This window comes from Dichotomopilus funicola, assembly GCF_033296635.1.
Source record: "Dichotomopilus funicola strain CBS 141.50 unplaced genomic scaffold C8A04scaffold_7, whole genome shotgun sequence".
NCBI lineage: Eukaryota > Fungi > Ascomycota > Sordariomycetes > Sordariales > Chaetomiaceae > Dichotomopilus > Dichotomopilus funicola.
The window spans coordinates 266841-280955 of record NW_026944028.1 but is presented as its reverse complement, the minus strand read 5'-3'; the positions used below and the strand labels follow the sequence as shown (position 1 = coordinate 280955).

The 14115-nt window shown below is 54.8% G+C and overlaps 4 protein-coding genes across 4 annotated transcripts; 2 read left to right on the top strand and 2 right to left on the bottom strand.

The window, feature by feature from the left end:
• Positions 1-99: 99 nt before the first annotated feature.
• On the bottom strand, positions 100-2881 carry C8A04DRAFT_34816 (aconitase family-domain-containing protein; the record flags this gene model as incomplete). The annotated part of the gene is made up of 5 exons (XM_062782959.1): positions 100-1601; positions 1711-1922; positions 1982-2039; positions 2110-2587; positions 2771-2881. The coding sequence occupies 5 exons, from the start codon at positions 2879-2881 to the stop codon at positions 100-102; spliced, it is 2361 nt and encodes a 786-aa protein (XP_062639994.1).
• A 2020-nt stretch (positions 2882-4901) lies between these two features.
• Positions 4902-5361, top strand: C8A04DRAFT_25539 (uncharacterized protein; the record flags this gene model as incomplete). Its single annotated transcript, XM_062779605.1, has 3 exons — positions 4902-4951; positions 5012-5191; positions 5247-5361. The coding sequence occupies 3 exons, from the start codon at positions 4902-4904 to the stop codon at positions 5359-5361; spliced, it is 345 nt and encodes a 114-aa protein (XP_062639993.1).
• Positions 5362-5957: 596 nt separating this feature from the next.
• C8A04DRAFT_9588 (uncharacterized protein) lies at positions 5958-7905 on the top strand (the record flags this gene model as incomplete). Its single annotated transcript, XM_062785538.1, has 3 exons — positions 5958-6129; positions 6185-7618; positions 7664-7905. The coding sequence occupies 3 exons, from the start codon at positions 5958-5960 to the stop codon at positions 7903-7905; spliced, it is 1848 nt and encodes a 615-aa protein (XP_062639992.1).
• A 1389-nt stretch (positions 7906-9294) lies between these two features.
• Positions 9295-11807, bottom strand: C8A04DRAFT_25537 (putative peptidase family-domain-containing protein; the record flags this gene model as incomplete). The annotated part of the gene is made up of 4 exons (XM_062779604.1): positions 9295-9391; positions 9455-9581; positions 9646-11380; positions 11436-11807. 4 exons carry the CDS (start codon positions 11805-11807, stop codon positions 9295-9297), a joined length of 2331 nt encoding a protein of 776 aa, XP_062639991.1.
• Positions 11808-14115: the final 2308 nt, after the last annotated feature.

Sequence of the window (14115 nt, the reverse complement as noted above, 5' to 3'; positions counted from 1 at the left end):
CTACCGACCAACCCCTGAATGCTACTCCCATCTCATTGCCTTCCCAAGCTCGTGGCAAACAATACAACAAACATCAACCGTGGTATTTACTTTTCTTCTCTATTTCTTGGCGTTCTTAGCCATGGTGTTGAGCGCGCTTCCGTTCTTGAACCACTCAATCTGGCCGGCGTTGAAGGTGTGCGAAAGCTTGATGTCAAAGGTCGAGCCGGACTTGGGGTGCACGCGGAGGGTGATGGGCTTGCCAACGGCAAGCTCGGTGGCAAGGATGTCGACCTTGTCATCGGGCTGGATCTTGTCGTAGTCGGCAGGGTCCGAGAAGGTGAGGGGAAGCATACCCTGCTTCTTCAGGTTGGTCTCGTGGATACGGGCAAACGACCGAGTGATGATGGCGAGGCCACCCAAGTGACGGGGTTCGAGGGCGGCGTGCTCGCGAGAAGAGCCCTCGCCGTAGTTCCAGTCACCGATAACAACCCACCGGATGCCCTTGGCCTTGTAGTCACGGGCAACGGCCGGGACGGCGTCCCAGGTCTCGTTGGTCTGGTTCTTGACCTTGTTGGCTTCACCATTGGCGGCGTTGATAGCACCAATCAACATGTTGTTGGAGATGTTGTCAAGGTGGCCACGGTACTTGAGCCACGGGCCGGCCATGGAGATGTGGTCGGTAGTGGTCTTGCCCTGGGCCTTGATCAGGACCGGAAGGTCAGTGGCGTCCTTGCCATCCCAGGCGTTGAAAGGCGAGAGGATTTGAAGACGGTCGGAGCTGGGAGAAACCTGGACGTTCACAGTGGCGCGGTCCTTAGGGGGGGCTTGGTAGGTGTCCTGGCCCGGGTCGTAGCCGCCATTGGGTAGCGAGTCACCGGTAGGGGGGGCAAGCAGGAACTCGTTACCGTCCTTGTCCTTGAGCTTGTCGGTAAGAGGGTTGAAGTGGAGGGAGCCGGCGACGGTCATGGCGACAACCAGGTCGGGAGAGGTGACGAAAGAGTGGGTGGCAGGGTTGCCATCGTTGCGGCCGGTGAAGTTACGGTTGTACGAGGAGATGATGGAGTTGGCCTCGCCCTTCTTCACGTCCTGGCGGTCCCACTGACCGATGCAGGGGCCGCAGGCGTTAGCAAGGACAACACCACCAAACTCCTCAAAGGTCTTGAGCTGGCCGTCGCGCGCAATGGTGGCGCGGATCTGCTCGGATCCAGGGGTGACGAAGAACTCGGACTTGGTCTTGATGCCGTGGTTGAGGGCATCGCGGGCAATCGCGGCAGCGCGCGACATGTCCTCGTAGGAAGAGTTGGTGCAAGAGCCAATGAGCCCGACCTTAAGCTCCTCGGGCCAGTTGTTTGCCTTGACGGCTTCGGAGAACTTGGAGATGGGGGTCGCAAGATCAGGGGTGAAGGGGCCGTTGATATGGGGCTCAAGCTCCGACAGGTTGATCTCGATCAGCTGGTCGTACTCAGCACCCTCGTCCTCGCGCAGTTCCTTGGCGTACGAGCGAGCAAAGTCACCAATGTCCTTGCGCTTAGTCGCGGCGAGGTAGTCGTACATGCGGTCGTTGAAAGGGAAAAGCGAGGTGGTAGCGCCGATCTCAGCACCCATGTTGCAGATGGTACCTAAGGTCACGGCCATGTTAGCTTGATTCCACAATACCTCATGTCCGCTTTCCCCATTGAAATGGCACAGGCTCGCGGTGGGTGGGGGTAAAAGTTCGAATGTACTCACCCATGCCAGTGGCAGAGATGGTGTCGACACCAGGGCCGTGGTACTCAACGATGGCACCAGTACCGCCCTTCACAGTCAGAATACCGGCGACCTTGAGGATGATGTCCTTGGGGGCAGTCCAGCCAGACAACTGGCCCGTCAACTTGACACCGATAACCTTGGGGGCCTTCAGCTCCCAAGGGAGGTTGGCCATGACATCGACAGCATCAGCACTAAATGCGGTGTTAGTCGGCTGTCAAATTGCTCAGAGAATGGGTCGAGAATAACTTACCCGCCGACACCAATGGCAGCCATAGAAAGACCACCAGCGTTAGGGGTATGGGAGTCAGCTGCGCAATACATGTCAGCTTATTACCGTCCACTCGAAAAAAAATTTGCTTGTTCGGGGGTTAGACGCACTGCCGATAAGGAGACCACCGGGGAAAGCGTAGTTCTCGAGCAGAATCTGATGAATGATACCAGAGCCCGGCTTCCAGAAACCAATGTTGTACTTAGCGCAGGCGCTAGCAAGGAAGTCGTAAACCTCCTTGTTAATTCCAACGGCACGCTCAAGATCCTTGGCACCGCCAATCTGGGCCTCGATCAAGTGGTCGCAGTGGACGGTGGTAGGGTTAGCGACAGAGGGCATCCCGGCGGACATGAACTGGAGAATGGCCATCTGGGCGGTGGCGTCCTGGCAAGCAACGCGGTCGGGACGGAGCTTCAGGTATGAGACGCCGCGCTCGATGTCTTGGTCGTGCGGGTTGTCCAAGTGGGAGTAGAGGATCTTCTCGGCGTAGGTGAGGGGGCGGTTGAGCCTTGACCTCACAATGGCAAGGTTCTCAGACATCTTCTTGTAGTTGATGAAGTTGTTCTCCTCCCAGTTGTTTTGCCGGACCTGTAATTCCCAAGCACACGAAGTCAGCCATGTCCCGTATTTGCCGGAGCTGGTGATAATGAGGAGTTGTGTAGGTTCATGGCGGGGCAAACCCCGCCAAGCTGTGATTGCTGCCACCACCATCGCCAACCGATTTGAGGTAAATTCAAGTCAAGAGGGAAAGAAAAAAAAACAAAAAATCACCTTCTTGTCCAACGGAGAGTCGGACACGGTCGCCATGCGCCGGAGGCCCAGGCTCGCGCTGCCGAGAGCGCGGCTCCGGGCAACGCCCAGGAGCTGACGGGAAGCCAACATGTTGTGTGTTTATGACGTTGTCAGCTCGGCACGAGCTCACAGAAAGCACTAGGAAAAGGGTCAATTGTGAGTGGAGAGTTGTCGCCCAATCGACCTCGTGACGGCAACGAGGAAGGGATGAGGAAGGAGAAACAGATCGCAGGCGGGGAGACGCTGCTTTTGCGGGTTTGAGGGAAAAGAAAAAAAGGTGGAGAGAGTTTTGAACAGGCGGGATTTTACATCGCAGTGGCAATGAGAGGCCGGGACCTTGTTGCTATGAGCTTTCCTGCCTCCTGCCCACCGTCATAGCCGAGAAAGTGGCTCGTCCGAAGTGAAGACGGCCGGCCTAGCCAATCACAGCGCCGGCGATTATGTCTGCCCGCATGTGGGGGGCCATTGGCTTTGAGGGCAGGAGGGGCCCATGACATCGAGCCCAGCGCCAATCCGGCTAGCTTGTTTCAATGGCTTCCTTTAGAACCGTCGGATTCCCGACCAAAGCCGTCCGACGATGCGATCCAACGTGCAACGTTTCCATCCCAAGCGCGGCTCAGCCTTTTCTGATTTTCACACAGCCATTTCTCCTTTCAGTTAACCGCCACGGATTCAACTCGATGGCTTTTGGTTATTAAACTTGTTTTGATTTCGGTACGTACTCTTGTCGTTGAGGAAAGCAAATGGGGTTACCGGCTTGGTGTATTCTGCAATGCGCCATGAAACTGACAGGGATCCCAGGAAAGAAACGGGCCCGCGAGGCACAGAAGAGCCGAGGCAGGAGTTACTGCAGTACTGTGTATTCTTTTCTCTTGAGCTCCTGAGGCCTTTTTACCTGAAAATCGTGCGGCGGTTAGAGTCCCGGAGCATTGCTCGGCTGGGACCCTGGCGAACGGGTGCTTCCAGTGAGGCAGTTGGTCAGGCATGTGCTTCATGTGCCTGTCAGGCCCATGACCGATGCCCCGCACTACCAGAGTTGGTCGATGTATTGACACAAACATTCCACTATGTAGTTCTCCCCAAGAAACCCGAGTATTTTGTCACGATAAGGGTTTCGGCGGCAGCACTCGCCGCCAACTTGACGAAATAGGCGTAAATCGGGAGAAAACCCGGACAGAGCCGGAAGCCGTCCGCTTCCAATGGTTGACATCACCAACCAAATGCGGCATGCAGTCTCGCCATGGGTCTGGTGTGCCGCGCGCTTTGCGGATTGGACCGAAGAACCACGCGCAAACCGGCAGGGCTGAGCAGTGACGCAAACGGATTAATTAGCGATCACGGCGTTTGACGTCCGGTTCAAACGCACAAATAATTCTTTTCCGTGCCCAAACGGCGAGCTCTGTCGGCTCCGGGCCGGTCCAATCCTCAACACCTAGATCCAAGAACATAATATAGTACACTGTCCTCATTAAAGAATGTCGGGTTGGCGGAAATGGACCCACCGCGATGCGGAAACGCGGGCCCTCCCTCATCAAGCCAGAGACGAGTAAAAGTCAAATCATTTCGGGCAGAGGGAACCTCTCGAGTCGCCTGCCCCTCGCGGTCGCACCCCGGAAATTTCTGCTGGCCTGGAGACCCTGAAGAGTGGGGCCGCAGCCGGGGCAGCGGCCGGCTTGGCGCTTTATTGCTCGGTGAAAGCTGGAGATCCGAGGGCGATAACAGTTATTACCTCCGGCATGAACCGCCGATGGAATGAAAGTTCCGGCGACGGCAGTGACGGTGAAGCATACGGTTGGGCGATGGAATGGGAAAAAACGACATGTTGCGAGTACTTAGAGAATTTGAGAACACGTTTCGGCGCGCATAGAATCATTCTCGGAATAACTAGTTTATTTTTGATATTCACATGTCGCTCCCCGCAAAAACTTCGGGCCAATTGCGCACTGTCAGCGCTCGCCCAAGAGGCCCAAAATTTATGTCGGTAAAAATTTTACCCCACATGCCCGGAACAGCCTCAACGCTAGAGTTCGATATCAACGTCACAAAAGAACATCGAAACCTAGCTAAGCCATTGTAGATCCTCCCAGTAGACTCTACAACAATATTAGCAATGGGCATCTTTGCGAAGCGCACAAAAACGAAAACTCGGCGGCGTGTCCGGTAAGCTGAGCCACAGATTTTATGCCCCTTTCCCATTGCACAATACTGATACCCCCATAGCGACGTTGACCAGATCAAGGCAGACCTTCAGTCTCCACGGCACCTCCAGCTGTACAAGGAGACCAAAGCCGCTGAAGACTTGCCAGGGTTTGGTCGTCATTACTGTGTCGAGTGCGCCAAATGGTTTGAGACGGAATCGAGTCTCGTGCTTCACAGGAAGGGGAAGCCTCATAAGAGGCGGTAAGTGCCTCCGCCACCGGGCTATGTTGAATCACATTGCTGATAGTGATTCCAGACTCAAGCAGCTGCGCGAGGGGCCCTACACGCATGAAGAGGCGGCTGCTGCCATCGGTTACCGGACGGACAATGGGCCTGAGAAGCCCAAGAGTCAGGATGTCGAAATGTCGTGAGATGTCGTAGCATCTTGTTGCCGTGAATGCGGGCGGCTACTCGGGTTATTATGTCACTACCAAGGACGGATTCAGCATGGCCAGGCGTTTGGGTTGTGGGTATGGCCAGAGGCAATACACCAGAGGCGTCAAGGTTCTTTTGAGTGGAAGGAAACACATCTTTTTTTTTCTTTTTTTTACCTTTCCCGACGTGACCATATCAAATCAAAACTGCTTCCAACTTATAAAAACAATTCCCCCACCCTGATATCATCCATGGCTACTGACACCACCGCGTTGCCCAAGGGTCGACAAGGGCACGTGACCACCGTCTTCAGGTTTGGGGATATCCCGTTACATCAATAACTAACGAGTTATCAGCGTCACCGGTAGATGCATGTTACAAACGTCCCGAGAAGGCTCAAGTGGAGACTCCCAGCCCACACCTGGCTCTCTCCCATTCAACGGCGAAATTGTTAATAGTGGTCGCGTCGATTCCATAAGTTCACTTACTGCCTTGCCTACCTTTTGAAGTTTTATTCGCGACACGCAATGCTCTCTTTATGGTTTTGGCAGACTGGTTCTCACGCACCTTCAAGTATCTGATACGCCAAACCATGGGTTCATCAGCCTTCACGGCGTACCAGAATGGCGCCGCCAATGCAACTGGGAACAGCGGCATTGGCGTGCACACAGTCACGGCCATGGGCAGATGGTCGGTTCTGAACAAGCAGCTCCCGCCGACCGACCACATCAGGGCAATCCATGTCTATGATTTTGATAACACGCGTAAGTACTGTTTTGCGTCTGGTTTGTTGTAATGCTAATAACAAGCTCTGTGTAGTGTTCAAGACCCCTCTCCCCAATCCGAAGCTCTGGAATGGCCCGACAATCGGCATGCTCTCGAACCCCGACGCATTTGTCAATGGCGGATGGTGGCACGACTCTCGCATCCTGGCGGCGACGGGTGAAGGCATTGCCAAAGAGGAACCACGCGCTTGGGAAGGGTGGTGGAATGAGAAGATTGTCGAGCTGATCCACCTGAGCAACAAACAGAAGGACGCCCTCTGTGTGCTCCTCACCGGTCGCTCTGAGTCCGGCTTTGGCGAGCTGATCAAGCGTATGGCTGCGAGCAGAGGCCTGGATTTCGATCTGATCTCACTCAAGCCCGCAGTCGGGCCGAACAACGAGCGATTTGCCAACACCATGGTATTCAAGCAAGCGTTTCTGCATGCGTTAATGCAAACATACAAGCAGGCCAAGGAGATGCGCATCTACGAAGACAGGATCAAGCATGTCAAGGGTTTCCGCGACTTCTTGGACGGGTACGATGACATCAATGGCGAGGTCATACAGGTTCTGGATGTCGCTACCTACCTCGATCCCATTGTCGAAGTGGCCGAAGTGCAACAAATCATCACTGACCATAATGCGTCGCTCACTAAGCGGCGACGTGGAGTCAAGGGCGACCGCTTGGCCATCAATAAGACCGTCTTCTACACGGGTTACATGATCAGCAACACTGACACCCAGCGCCTACTTACACTGGCACAGACTCCACAGAACCTCCCCGAGGGCGATCTCAAGTTCCACGCGAACAACATCATGATCTGCCCCCGTCCATGTCCTCCTGCGATCCTTGAGAAAGTTGGTGGACTGGGCAGCAAAATGACCTGGGAAGTGACGGGCACCGCCTCGTTCGAGAACACCATCTGGGCAGTGTGTGTGAAGCCCGTACCTGCGACTGCCAGCTTCCACACCGGCGACCCCGTCCCACTTGTTGTCCTGGCTCTGCGTAAGGGTGCTCGCCATATCGACGCAGGTAAGATTCAGAAATGGCAGCCCGTGTCGCCCGACAAGGCTTTCCGCTTCGAGACCACCGTCGGCGAGAAAATTCTGCTGCGTATTGAAGGCGAAGCCGGCAGCCAACACCATGGTCATCATGGTACCCAGGGCCATCATCACGACGGTCAGTTTCATAAGGGCCAAAACAATAAGCGCAAGCATACCGGGGGCCAGGACGACTTCCGCGCACGTCAGTCGGGCGGCGCCCAGGGTGGGCAGCAGCCACAGCGACAGTTCCATCAAGGGCGGAACTTCGCCGACGGCGGCGGAACTGGCGGCCCCGGCAATGGTGGTGGTGGTGGCGGTGGTCGCGGCGGAGCAGCTGGACGTGGCAATGCCAGAGGCGGAGGTGGCGGCGGTGGTAACCGTGGTTTCCGCAACTCTCGAGGAGGCGGTAAAGGCCGTGGCGGCGGTCGTGGTGGCCACGGCGGAGGTGGGAACAGTAACAACGCCGGTGGTGGAAACGCGGGTGGTGGAGGAGGAAACCACCACTACAAGTCCCTCGACGACGTTGGAGGGCGCGACAATACCCATGGCGGGTTCGCACAAATGTATGAGGACGAACCGCACGCCCGGTTTCAGAACCAGAACATCCCCAAGGGACCGGCGAACCCGGCGAACCCGGGGTTCTATCCTGGAGCAAACGGGCAGCAGCAGTCGGGCAAGCCCAGTGGTGGTGCTGGTGGCGGTGGTGGGATGGAGTTGAATAACTTCTACTAATGATCAAAGCCGGGCGATCGGGTTACTCTCGCCCTAGGTTTTTTTCTTTGTTTGCCCGGAACTGCTTCGTTCTGGTATGGCATGGCATGGCATCTACGGCGTTAGGTTTGCTTCGGCTAAGGACAGTCGGCAGGGCAGGCAAGGCGCAGGCGCGGGGGCCAAAAAAGGTGGTCTTTTATATTGTTTTATCCATCTAGCTTTCCTTCAGCTTTTTCGAGCAGGCGGGCCCCAGTTTTGCTATGATGTATACTACACCATGGGGGGAAACCCCCTTTTTCATGACTGCTAGCTATGCAAATAATGCACCTCCTCGAGGTTTTAACAAAGTCTCCGAACATGTCCAACATCTGCCGTGTGAACGAAGATAAGAAGAACAATACTGTACAGAAATGCTAACCACACTCCTGAACCATCCTAATCCCCCTCTCCCTACGTACCTATCTCCATCCCTATGTATCAGCCCCTATCTCCGTGTAACAAAGCCAACCAACTATCCAAGTCCGGTGGCGGCACTCCGAAACGGGCGAAGGGAAAGAGGTAAAGGGTGTTGGGCCACGCCAGCGACGCGGTCTGGGCCCGGGGTTCTGAGACAGGACGCGAATGCGGAATGTTTTGGTGATCACCTGGCCTTGGGCCAGTCATTTTATTCATTCCTCCTCTTGTGTGGAAGTAACCCATCTACCATCTGGTGGTGTTTAAATAATGATGATACCCGATGGGTCGCTAGAGCAACAGAAAAGGGTCAACATCACCAACGTTTGTGGGCATGAAAATTCAACAATACAGTTGTCGAGAACAGAGCGCAATATCCTTTTTCTAAACGCCAGTGCTACAAGTGTTACAGGACAAGGAATCCATCTCTACATGAGACGAGCCCAAAAAGTACAATGTCACACAATCGCCCAAGTCGACCCCAGTGCCCTCAGTGCCGCAGCGTTCTGCTTCGTGAAACATAAGTGTTCAATTACCGAGACAGCCAACCCAACCCAACCAACCAACCCATGTATGTCTAGACATTCCCTAACATCCATCAAACAAGTAGCACTATTACATGTGTCCCGTTTCCCAAAGCTTCCTGACAGCGTGTAACCATACCACAGGCTACTTACTGCCAAAAAGAAATTAAGGTTATTCTCTCATCTCACAACCATAGGTGAGGGGATTGTAAGGCGCAGCCCGGCTAACAAAGATGCGGTTCCAGTCCTACAAGGGGGAGGTTGGCATTGGGAAATAAAGCACCCAAGTCCCATCGTTCCCCGCGTGGGTGCCACTGGACAGCCTTTCCGCGCAAACCCTACACTCCTCGGGCATGTCGGTCGAGTGATTCGAAACCACCACAGGGTACGACACTCATATGCACCCTACCGCCGCCCTGCAACACTGCAGCGATCATTTCGTAATGATAACAGAAAAGCCGTCCAACCACGGACCACAGCTGCCCGTAACACCGCATATGCTGTACCCCTTTGGAGGTATTAAGGTATGTCTGGGCACGTTTTAGTAAGTTGAACCCACCAACCACGACATAAATAAGGAAAGGAAAACATACGAATCACCGCCATAGGGGTTCCCATACAACGGACTTCTCTTCCCCAAGCTTGTGAGCAGTTGAATGCCGTCGATCCAGAACCCAGAGCGGACGAAGAAGCCGCTAATGTACTCTCCACGACGGACGTCTAGAGTGAAAGTTAGCAACAACAATCCTCTTATCCCTGTGCATGAAGTCGTCGACCAACATACCCATATCAAACACATCCCCACCCGGCTTCCCACCCTTCTTCCCAAATAGTTGTCTCGAGTCATCATCGTAGACAAACTCAATCCCGTCCACCGCCGATCCGTGATAAAATACCACCTTAGAAAGCACCCGGTCCTGCTTCATTGCGCTTGTGAAAACCACTTCATGCCCTTCCGATCCTTCCATTTGTGACAGGCCCAGCTTTTTACCCCTGAACGCCGTCTTCGATGGAGTGCTCGGAATCCGTAACGACGCGGTCTCTTTCGTGCACAGCTTGCTGAAGTCGTCTATATCGAGCGTGCCGCCACCATACGACTTGACTGATATGCGTAGTTTTCCCTTTTGCTTTCCTTCTGGTAGTCGGGCGCGCAAGTCTTGTTCGGCCAATGTAACCGACTTATGCACCGGGCCGCCGTTTTCGGGCTGATACTCGATCCATGCGTGGCAAACATCGTCACCCTCAGCGTATATCTCGACGTATGCTATCCCCGTAGCTGCTGTCACTGTTAAAGTACCGCCTTCCAACGGCCAACCCTGAACGCTGTCGTCCGGGTTGAGAACTGTATCGTTCGGCAGGCGGAAGCAGGGATGACTGCGGAAGTGAAGACAGTCGAGGCGGTGCCAGCCGCACTCATCACTTGTAGAAGCCGGGCTACCCTTCGACCGGGTTCGAGTCGAGTAAGCTTCGCGGGAGAGGAATGTACGGTTGAGGGTAACATAGTCCCGCAGCATGACACCGCTCTCCTGGTGAGGGAGTCCAAATAGATGGCCAGTCTCGTGCAGGTGAGCACCAATTCCAATGTTGGCCGCCTCCCAGGAGCTGCCGGCATCGCCACAATCGTTGCCAACATAGTTGGTGTCGGTAGGGGTGCAATCCGTGAAAGCTGGTACAATCTCTTCGAAACTTGTCGGGTAGCTCTGGAGGCAGTGAGAGCCAAAGATGCCTAAATGAAGGTCGCCCACTTGTCCCCCAAGGGCGGCGTGCCCGACAATCATCTTGTTTTTCGTGTCCCAATGTGCATCTAGCAACAAGACCGAGACGTAGAGCTTTTGGCCAGGTTGTGGCCCAAAGTAGTCACGGACAGCATCGGCAGCTATACCGTAGAGACCGCCTCCATCCTTTGCCTTTGGGTTTTGCTGTGCAAGGTCGAGATCTCGGAGTTCTTTCACCGTTTTCTCGGTACGAATGATGTGTACCCGCGCCTCGGATCGCTGAACGCCGTTCGCCCGATCCCGGTGGTTGGCCGCGCCTGTGGTCCATTCCTCCTCAAACCTGAAGGCGCGCCGCCCCAACTTGTTGCGCGACATTTGCTCCGCTGTGAAAGCCTGCCACAGATAAGCAGCCATGCGGAACTTGCGGACCGCGGTGTCCAGCCCGTTGCCCTCTCGTTCGACCCGCGCGGGAACCGCGTCGAAAGTACCGGGAGAATCCTTAGCCAGCAGGATAGCCAGTTGTAATGGGGGAGCTCCTACTGGGGGGATCATGTGAACAGTTAAGTGGGAGCTGTGAATCGGGTTGGAAGAATTGCTGTTGGCAAGTTTCGGACTGGAAAAGTCAAACCGCAAGCGGTTGGCGCCGGGCATCAGGTAGACGAGGGCCTTGAACCCACTATCGTGTACTGGCCACGAGATCGGTGGAAACTGGTCATCTAGCCGGCTCACCGTCAATGTCCCATCGACTGGTCGGTGGGTTGACTCCCCGATGGTGCCATGGACTAGGAGGACCTTTTGATAGGCCTACTAAATGCGTCAGTGACCGTGGCCCTGCGGGTACGAGCTCGGTGTCACCTACCCAAGAATTGTCGGCGATGTTAGTGATTCGGGGCGAGTACTGTGAGACTGGCAAACTTGGCCCTCGTCCACCAGGTACCGGGCTCCCAAGGCCTATCATGCCCGATACGCTATACCGGTTACTGCCGCCATTCGGATAGACGTGGGACTGTGGCCGCGGCACTGCAGCTTGGGGGTAAACATGGTCTTGATCTTTGAGCTGGAGGTCCAAAGCCGGGTCCGAAACCGCTCCAATTGAAGGGGGTGTTGATGAGCCGCTGGTGAGGGCCGTGTTGTTGCTAGCCTCGCTCGAATCGTCTGTCGATCTCTCGGTTTTGAAGCTCGCCTTGGACCGCCTTCGCAACTCTTTCAACTTAAAAATGGATGGAGCCATGGCCGCTAATTGTACGGGCCAAGGACAGCAAAAATTGTGTGAAAAAAAGAGCGTGAGAAAGAGAGGTAACCAGCAAGTGTCGCATATATGGGTCCCAGACCTTAGGTTGCACGACCAGAGATAGCCGTGATCAACACTGTGCGGTGTGAAACGAGCGGGAGGAACTGATAGCGAAAGGCGCGATGCGTGTGTCAAGACAGATGTACCACGGAACCCCCGATAGCACAATCTTTATGTTCTCTGCCTATGCTTCTCCAAGAGGTTGGGATGTTGACCGGACTGTCCTGGTGGCTGAGCGTCCCCCACGCAGAGCAATGCGGCCCGTTCAGCTTTTTCCGTTGACAGATGACGTAGGTGATCGATCCTTTTTGGCACATTTGTTTCCTTTGTTAATACTATTATGTCGTGGTCAATTGGACAATTGTCTCATCCAACGACAGTCGAACACTAAATTTTAGTTTGCCGGTGTTCCGCGCTAGACAGGGCGCTGGATTGCCGTTTTGTTGGCGATGGGCGACCAGACCGACCAGTGTTCATGAGCAGTGAGCCCACGCGATCGAGATGAGTGAGAGATGGCCGATGGAGCCGGACAACTGGTCCGTCGATCAAGTTGGTGGCTGCGGGTGGATATACCTGCCGCCCTCCTGCCAAAACCAAGGCAACGTGGGGACCCACGGCTCCCGCGATAAAGCGGTGCCTGTTTCCTCGAGAATCGAGATCGGACGGACAATAAAAATGGTGGCGAGCAGGGAATGGAAAGGGCAAGTGAACCGGGAAGCGGCCCGGGCGAAACAAGGAACTCACAGTCTCTGCGGCACACACTGTCCCTAACCCCCCTTCCTGCTGGGTTGCCACTGTTGCTAGGAATTGGGAAAAGCAGAATCCCACAATTGATGAAAACCGGGAATTGAAGATACCTTATAAGAGACGTAACCAAAGCCAACGCGGAGGGGGGTTCGAGCTCGTATCGAGTCAATACCTGTCTAGGTACCTAGAAATCCTCCGGTGCAATTACAAGCTCCTTTCACGCAGGCACATACCGAGGTACCTATGTACCCGCCTGGGCTGGCACACTGGGAGAAGAAGGCGTGTGCCCTACTGGAGGGCGAAGTGGCCATCTCAAACGCTTGCTAAGTGGCCGGCCTCGACTTCTTCTCACTAACGGTAGTAAAAAAGAGAGGAAATAATTGGCGAGGGAATGATGAATACGATGTAAGAGGGCGGGTGTCTGGGGTTGGTGGGAGCTCTTTCCTCTTTTGGTTTCCTCCGGTTTGAAAGGAGGGTCACTCTTGGGCAACGTTATGTTTTCTTTCATCCTTCTCACACACATTCATCCAATATCTTGCCGGTACCGGGCTAACAGCAATGTTAGATGATAATTGATGCCGACTGGGACAGATCGCAAACCACAGAGCAAATGATGCCATTGCAAGATGGCTCAGGCCTCGCATTTGGCGGCATGCTCTCGACTCAGGGTGGAGAATACGAGATTGAGCCAACCAAAGGCGGACTGATACTTATGTGCAGCGATGTCAAAATGGACAAAGGCTTAAAGCACGTGGTAGCCGGCGGGCACGCATTGCTTGCTTGCATTTCTTGCTTCAGATTTCCCGGGAACTGGATCCTCGACTTCGACTGCCAATCGCCCCTCAAGCCCACCAAAATATCCTCCCACGCAACAGCTCCTTGGGGCTGCCTCGGCGGTTGTGGAGCCCCCTGGCCCAGTTATATCCGGCAAGCTCTATGATGTCGCAACCCGGACACCGCCAGAAATCCCGCCTCTTCCCAGCACGGCGGCACGGCCGGCGAGCCCCTGCTCCTAGAGTATGGATATTTTCCATTTCCTTGGTGCAGGTGGCTGGTGAGGTCTGGGGCTTAGTGTTCTGTGTAAGAGCACTTGAGATGGAGGTGCCGCCTCGAGCACCCATTCCCCGAGACCCCGTATGTACCACCACAGGAATTGTTCCTCCCAAAGTATTCGTACGGATAGGACCGTCGGTTGGTTCCCTTGTTGCCATGCAGAGGTTCCATGTGGGGAATTCGAGCTTTCTGTTTGCTTTGGGTCGATTGGTAAGGATCAGCTCGCATGCAACAGCAGCGCAAGTGCATCCAGGAAATTTGCTGGTCCAAGCAACCCCTGGCGACCTGGGAGCCTGGTGAAGTCTCTCCAAATCGCCCTGTGCCGCCGCCCCTGCGACCCCATTGTGGGCCAAGACTCAGCTGGATAATCTTGTCATCTGCCGGTTTCCACGGGAATGTGAATTTGCTCCTGTTTCCTGCCCAGCACTCAAACCTCAACTTCCTGCAC